Here is an 8422-nt window from a genome sequence, read left to right as displayed (position 1 = left end):
TGTCAGATGTGAAATGTTGGATGGCAAACTGCCTGTAGTCTCTTTATATAAGTCCTGAACAAAGGCACTGGTTGTAAAAAAATTTAATCAGCAATTCAAAAAAAAAAAATATATATATCCAAGCTCAATGTATTGTTCTAAAGCACTGAATCATAGATTTGTTCAACAATAAAATTGTGAGTACCAAGCATCCCAACCACAACCAATGAATCCCATATTCAGGCTTTATAACATGCACATTGTTGGTATATACTTAGTCAGCTCAGGCTGATTATTTGTTACTACAGAAATATCCTCTGCATTCAAATATTTGCCAACAGCATCCTCACACTTACAGTTTCAGCAAAATAACTGTTTGGCAACGATTGGCAACCATGATATTAAATTAAATTAAATTTAATTGAACGAGGAATCTATATAGCGCTTTATTATGTACTACTACACCCAAAGCGCTTTACAATCCTTTCAGGGGTCTCTCCTTAACCACCAGTGTGCAGCATTCACTTGGATGATGCAACGGCAGCCACAGAACAACGGCGCCAGTGCGCTCACCACACACCGGCTATAGGTGGAGAGGAGAGGGAGTGATTGAGCCAATTCAATGGATTGGGGATTATTAGGAGGCCATGATTTATAAAGGCCAATGGAGGGAATTTGGCCAGGACACCAGGGTTTCACCCCTACTCTTTTACGAGAAGTGCCATGGAATTTTGATTGACCACAGAGAGTCAGGACCTCAGGTTAACGATGGTCTTGTTACAGTATAGTGTACCCATAGAGGCATTAGGACCCACACAGACCACAGGGTGAGCACCCCCTGGACCCATACTTCCATGTCTCCATCCTTCCACAAAACAGGAAGTTCCTGAGGTTTGCTTTCGGGGGCAAAACATACCAGTATCGGGTTCTTCCGTTCGGCCTAGCTCTATCACCCCGTGGATGCAACTCTGGCACCGCTCAGACTGCAAGGGATTCACATTTTGAATTATATAGATGACTGGCTTATTCTAGCACAGTCGGAGCAAATGGCGGTTCGCCATCGAGATGTCGTTTTCGCTCATATAAAGAAGTTGGGGTTGAGACTGAATGTCAAGAAGAGTGTGCTTTCTCCAGTACAGAGGACCACCTTTCTCGGTGTGGTATTCAGTGATGATGCGGGCCGTGCTATCGCCTGCTCGTGTTGCTGCTATCCTAGCAGTTGTAAAAGAGATAAACCTAGGCCAGTTGCTCACTGTGAAACAGTTTCAGAGACTGTTGGGTCTGATGGAAGCTGCGTCCAACGTGATACCCTTTGGCTTGCTGTACATGAGGCCCCTGCAGTAGTGGCTCAAGACCAAGGGGTTTTCCCCGATGGGGGGACCTACTTCATATGATCAAGATCACGCTGGGGTGCCTCCGCACCTTGGTTATATGGAGGAAACCTTGGTTCTTGATCCAGGGTCCAGTGTTAGGAACTCATTTGTCATCGAGTCACTCTCTCGACAGATGCTTCTCTTACCGGCTAGGGAGCGGTAATAGAAGGCCGCTCAGCTCAGGGTCTGTGGAGGAGTCATCATATTTCGTGGCACATAAATTACATGGAGAGGATGGAGGTCTTCATGGCATTGAAGCACTTCCTCCCAGACCTAAGAGGCCATCATGTGTCTGTCCGTACGGACATCAAATCAGTGGTCTCTTACATAAATCACCAGAGGGTGTCTGTGTTTGCGTCCACTATGCAAACTGGTGCACCAGATTCTGAATGTATCAGAATGTAGAAGCAGACATCCTGTAGAGACAGGGGCTGAGGCCTGGGGAATGGAGACTTCACCCCGATGTGGTGGAGCATATATGGGGGGTTTACAGTCAAGCAGAAGCACGTCCACTGGGGCTGGATACTATGGTACAGACATGGCCGAGGCTATGTCTGTACTCTTTTTCCCCGATTGCTCTGCTCCCAGGAGTTCTGGAGAAGGTCTGCCAGGGCGGAATAAGTTTACTGCTAGAAGCACCGTACTGGCTGATTATGGTTCTCAGACCTAGTATCCCTCCTCTGCGACTCCCCCCTGGAGATTCTGGTCAGACGGCCTCAACACCGCCACACTGGAGCAGTTGTCCGGGGAGGCTCCTCGAGGGAGCTTCGCCAAATTTGTGGAGTGATTGCTGGTTTCCAGTGGATCAGCGTTCGCTGTCGAGGACGCTGCCAACCCCACTGCCAACCCCACTCCCAATCTAGTGCTGAGCCAGAGCCAACCAGCCTACGAGGATCGACAGCCTGAGCCCACCATAGGCAGCTCAAGGGAATCCTCTGCGATGTTAGAGCCCACGTCCCAAAAAAAACCAAACAAGGACTAAATCGCCACGGAGCCCGAGCAGCGCATGCCTGACCAGGTGTGTGAACCAGCCAAGTCATCCATCGCCGAAGGAGTGTTAGTGGACTTTGTAAGTGAGCCCCGCCCACCCACCCACTACTGAGAGTAGTTAAATGTTAAAACTGAGGCACTGTTAAATTTTGAGTTTGGAGAGGATGTTATTCTGCCCTCATTACTTTTGCCTGAACCAGCCTGTCTTATGCCTGTCTCGCTGACCCCGCCCAGCCCCCCTCTCCCACTATCTCTCCAGACAGAGATTTTGAACGCTTTGTTTTTTTTATTGGTTTCTGTGTGGGTCTCCAGTCTCTTCCCCAGTCCTCAGCCATCCATGACATCCAGTCATCACCGTCTCCATTCAGTCCCTCTGTACCACTTCCTCTGCTCCTTCCACCCTCGACCTCAGTGTGGACCATCTGCGATTTGGCCTCACCGGACTCCCTCAGCATGTTGGCTATACCTGGGTCGGACGTCTCACCACCTTCGCCACGGACTTTCTGGCTGGTCGCTGCTCTCCAACACTTCAACCCTTCAGCTTCGTCTAGCTCCCTCAGGCCCCATCCCCGCCCTTTGTCACCCCATCTCAACCTCTGGCGTACGGAGACCCAATTCCATCTCGGGAGGTCGTGAGGCTATATCCTGGTTACATCCACCTACTGATAAATTTGGCCAAATTTTGTCAGCCATTTTGAACTCTTTAGAGTATAAAGATAAAACTTAGAGGCCATGTCCTAAATGGCACACTTCATGTGCACTTGTATACTTACAATGGCCGTCGCGTGCTTGTATTCGTTAAGTCCTCAAGATCGTAGGGTGTCCCATTTGTAATTTTAGGTTTCAGAAGTGTGCTTGCGAGCACCCCTTTGCATCTGACATGCTGCATCACTGTGCACTTTTTCTGAGCCCTCACTGAAGTGAACAATGCAGCAGACTTCTACCCAACAGTCAAAACGGCATTTCATTATGAAAGTGTGGATACAGAGGAAGATTGCAAGGGCTTAGGGTTTCATTTGGGACAGGGCAAGAAAGTTCATGATGTTTATCACATTTACAATGTTTTGGCATATTGACATGAAATATTTGTGATTCAATGCCTGATAACTCCTATAATGCCTGTAATTAAGATTTATAGTACCAAACCGTATTTCAGTTTTACAGTAAATGGTACTGTAATTGTGTAATACAGTGCATTACTGTAAAAACGAAGCTAATCAGTAAACTACTGTAATTTTTTATTTTATTTGTACTAAATATAAATTAGATTTCATAATTTTGATATATGATTAATTTTATTTTTGTAGTACTTATGTAGGATAAAAATAAAATTAATCATATATCAAAATTATGAAATCTAATTTAAATTTATATTGTCTTAATGTTTTTGAAAGAAGTCTCTTTGATGCTCAAGAAACATTTCTTATTATTATCAATGTCTGACTGTCTACATTCTGTCTTTTCTACAGCATAGGAGTAAAAGTCATCATCAAAATAATCTTTAAAAAGCCAACACAATGTTTTTGTCCACCTTTGTGAATAAATGAACTTCTCCAAAGATTGGTTCCTGTTCAGAACTTGACTGACAACATCATTATGTTCCCTGGTCTGTATGCGTGTCCACAAACACTAATGTACTCAGTCCTTCAGAGGAGATCCCGGTTCCAACACTATATGAAAGAGAGAGAGAGAGAGAGAGAGAGAGAGAGAGAGAGAGAGAGAGAGAGAGAGAGAGAGAGAGAATATTAGTGTCACATTATTTTTAACCTCCTTTTTATATAATGTTTATTATTATTTTCACAAAAACTTAACAATATATATTTGTAAACAGCTTTTGTCAATAAATAGCATACAAAAAAACTAAATAAAATTATGCCAGGTAAAATTTTAATACTTACAAATCCTAAATTCTCTCCAAAAATGCTGAGATCCATAGAGAGAAAGACTGAAATCGATTATTTTAGCCCATTTAAGCTTTTCTGCAGTGGAGGGGTTCCTGTTTGAGACAAATACACAGTAAGACACATGCAAGAAATCACTGTGTGAAGATCGTTCTCCTTCCTATAGTAGTTAACCCACCTGTGCGAGTGTGCACTGATATTAGGACCTTCCTGGTCAGGTGGGACTGCAATGGTAGAGAGTCTTCTGCCTAATTAAATATAAAAATAATGCAAAAATATAAACTTAAGTTGTTTAGAATGCTAGATTTGGTATGAATGAATTAGTGAGAGTTTTACTTCAGTGCTTACCTGGATACATTTAATCTGGTGAGACTGAACAAAGAAAATGGTCCATCTTTGGTTCATTTGCTGTGTTTGTGTAATAAATATAAAGTTAGACATGATGCAAAGGTCACTTATTTGATATAAAGTTAGCCAATTTTATAGAGATTTTATAAGATATTGTAAGCTACCTAGTCTGCACCAGTGGCTCCAAAGCACTTTTCACGTACTGCTAATCATTTCAGCAAACTTGTCTCAAAATATATCACAAATGGCCTACCTCCGGAATCTTGCTATAAGTCACTGGCGCGAATTGGCGCTTTGTTGCAGTTTCCTTTAAACACATATAAAAATGGAAGTAAATATTAAATTCCATAAAAAAATTAAATAATATGTTATAGTTTGCAAACTAATGCTAAAACTATAAAGGTTCTCATCAGTAAGCCAACATTATCTACAACCAAAACAGAATTTCACATTAGTTTATTCACATTTATTGTTAATGTAAACGCGTTGCTCTGTGGCATATTTTAACTTGACAATTCAATAATCTAACAAAGTCTGTAAAATGAAACGTTAGCGCAGTTTACCGTGGTAAAGTACGTTACCGCCATGTTGACGAGTAGGCTAACGTTATAACATAGGTTAAACTGGGCACAATCCTGTCAACACACACATTATGTTTTTTTACCTTGCTTGCTGGTCTCTCTCTCTGAAGTGAATTCCGTCTCTACCCCGGGCCAGACACGAACGGCGTGATATTACACTGGATGCTCCGGCGCGACATGACAAATCCCAGTTGATGCGCCGTTATATTTCTGACGTACGGTACTCCGAGTCCAAGCGCTCGCGCTATTTCTGATTCTGACAAGGGACAAACAGGTTTGCATTTTGTATTAATGGTCCGGTGGTCACTTCAATGTGTCCAACATAGACAGCCTCTGGCTATTATAGCGTTGTAGACACGCGGTGTAAGGCAAAAATAAGGAAATAAAAAGCACGATGGAATGGTGCCAGCCAGAGAGGCCGTTATGTCAAATACAGTATAGCCTAGTATACAGCAAATTAAAAAAAAATACAGTAAGTCTCTATGTGGTGTTAGACGTCACAGAAAATTCTCATGATGCAATGGGAATCACAGTTATTTACTGTAAAGAGAAATAGCAGTATAATACTGGGGGATTTAAAGTAATTAACTGTAGAAATTACAGAAAAGTCTAACAGTGTACTATACAAAACCTTACAAAAAACATAGTAGTTACTAGTTAGTAGTTACTCATTTGTTCCTGTGTAGTACTCATGGTAACACTTTATTTCGATAGTCCACTTTAGACATTCTACTAACTATAAGTAACTTTGCAACTACATTTCAACTAACTGTCATTAGAGTATTAGTAAACTGTCCGCTTAATATCTGATAACACTTTATTTTGATGGTCCCCCAACAAACATTCTACCGACTATAAGCCAACTTATTCTACTAACCCTAACCCTAACACCTAACCATAACCTAACAGTCTACGGACATTCTACTAATAGCCTACTCTAATGAGAGTTAGTTGACAAAGTAGTTGCAAAGTTTCTTATAGTTAGTAGAATGTCTAAAGTGGACTATCGAAATAAAGTGGAACTGTACTCATTAGTGATGGAACTGTAGGGTTACTGCTGCACCTCTCTTCATACAAAATTACATAATGTATAAATCTGTCCATTTTACAGAGTTAGAGGTAATTTATTTATTAAAAACATTTAACATCGTTTCTAGTGACAATTTAAATATTGTCCACAATTTCAAGGATCAGCATGATGTAAAACTCTTAAAAACAATTCTCAAAGAAAAACTATTGACAACAGAAAAGTCATTTTCATTATGACTGCCAACAACTTATTTAAACAATTCTATAATAAGGTTTTATAGCAGACACATTTCTAGATTAAACCTTGGTCATTTGGTCAAAGACTGAATTTTAAGATCAGTGTATTAATGGGAGAGCACCTAGAGTCCTGTGTTTTAACCATACATGGTAACAAAATAAATTATGTTTCAGTATATCACACGCTAATGTAACGAAATGCAAATCTGAATATCATTAACAAACATAAGTATTTTTTAAGTACTTGAAAAATGTTTGGTACTTTAAGAAATTCATCAAACTTGGTAACTCTTGCCTGACCCGATTTCTGTTGCTCTTTCATGCTCATTTGCTGTCTCTCTCTCGCTCTCTCTTTCTGTCTGTCTTTCATTCTGTTTGTTTCATGTAGGCTGTGATTGCACAATTTAAATTAACAGAAATCACAGACCTGCTTGATCATCAGGTTCCAGGGTATTTGAATGACAAAAACCATTATCAGCCTATAAAGTATAAAAGGCAGTTAGACAGACAGCAACTGGACAGAATCACACAAAGAATAGCAAACATGGGCAAGGTATGTATTGGGTATAGCTGTCAAAAACAGCAAAAACCTCTATGATATGGTTAAATTCAAAGATTTTTTTTATTTATTTATATTTTATGTGGGAAAATGTCAAATTCATAAATATGTTTTAGGTAATTTTATTGAACATTTGCTGCAAACACAAGCTCTAAATAAACTTACCTAGTCTGTAATGCAAGAAAAAAAAAAAAAAAGAAAAAAAAAAATCCAGTTATATTTAAATATACAAACTTTTCTTGGTAGATTATCTTCTACGAGGACAGGAACTTCCAGGGCCGCTCCTATGAGTGCAGCAGTGACTGCGCTGACATGTCTACCTACCTCAGCCGCTGCAACTCCTGCAGAGTGGAGAGCGGTTGCTTTGTGGTTTTTGACCGTCCTAACTTCATGGGAAACCAGTTCTTTATGAGGAGGGGCGAGTATGCTGATTACATGCGCATGGGAATGAGTGATGGCATCAGGTCCTGTCGCATGGTTCCTCAGGTAACACATTTAAAAAAAAAAAGTGATTACAAGATTTTTCCATTTTTACTTTCTGCACTGTGATTGGCTGGATTAGTTCCACCTTGTTGCATTGCACGTATTACAAGATCATGTGGCGATAATATCAAACAGGTTTGGAAATATCGCAGCGTCTGTGATTGCTCGAGGCAGGGTCAGATCACATCGCTGACCTGCTCATACTTAATGATCAGTCAATGACCAGTCAAAAGTCATTTAGTTGTGAGCTTGCCTTAACCAGCATTCAATGCCAGTACCAAAATGCAAACATACCTTATGCTGGTGACCAGCAATGCTGAATTTTTCACATGGATTAAGTTATATGACTCAGGGTGTGCTGAATCATACATGCACTAAATCAGACTGAATTAAAACATTTCTTTTCAATTTACAGTACAGGGGATCCTATAGAATGAAGGTCTATGAGAGGGAGAACTTCGGAGGTCAGATGTACGAGCTGACTGATGACTGCGATTCCTTCCTGGACCGTTTCCACATGTCTGACTGCCAGTCCTGTCATGTGATGGATGGCCACTGGCTCATGTATGAGCAGCCCCACTACAGAGGAAGGATGATCTACTTTAGGCCCGGAGAGTACAGGAGCTTCAGGGATATGGGATACAGCAACGTCAGATTCAGCTCTGTTAGAAGAATCATGGACTTGTGTTAAATTCACGGTTTAAAAACATAAATGATAATATAAGTATAAACAATAAAATTCTCACAATGCATTTATGTTGTTGTCTGTTGTTTTGGGCTATATACACAGCTTATCCTTTTTACCAGTATATACCACCAGTATAAAAAAAATTGGAAAATACAACATATCAAATTAATTTTATAGCATCAATTAAGTTTATAATATCAATGTCAAATGAAGAAATACCACCAATATCAAAAACATGCCTGAATGTCCTAACC

The 8422-nt window shown here is 40.5% G+C and overlaps 1 protein-coding gene across 1 annotated transcript; it reads left to right on the top strand.

Moving 5' to 3' along the window:
• Positions 1-6982: 6982 nt before the first annotated feature.
• On the top strand, positions 6983-8171 carry crygm3 (crystallin, gamma M3; the record flags this gene model as incomplete). Its single annotated transcript, XM_082175623.1, has 3 exons — positions 6983-6991; positions 7244-7483; positions 7896-8171. The coding sequence occupies 3 exons, from the start codon at positions 6983-6985 to the stop codon at positions 8169-8171; spliced, it is 525 nt and encodes a 174-aa protein (XP_082031749.1).
• Positions 8172-8422: the final 251 nt, after the last annotated feature.

Source organism: Leuciscus leuciscus, assembly GCF_965113295.1.
Source record: "Leuciscus leuciscus genome assembly, chromosome: 7".
In the NCBI taxonomy this organism is placed as follows: Eukaryota; Metazoa; Chordata; class Actinopteri; order Cypriniformes; family Leuciscidae; genus Leuciscus; species Leuciscus leuciscus.
The sequence above is the reverse complement of the archived record's forward strand: the minus strand, read 5'-3'. Positions and strand labels throughout refer to the sequence as shown.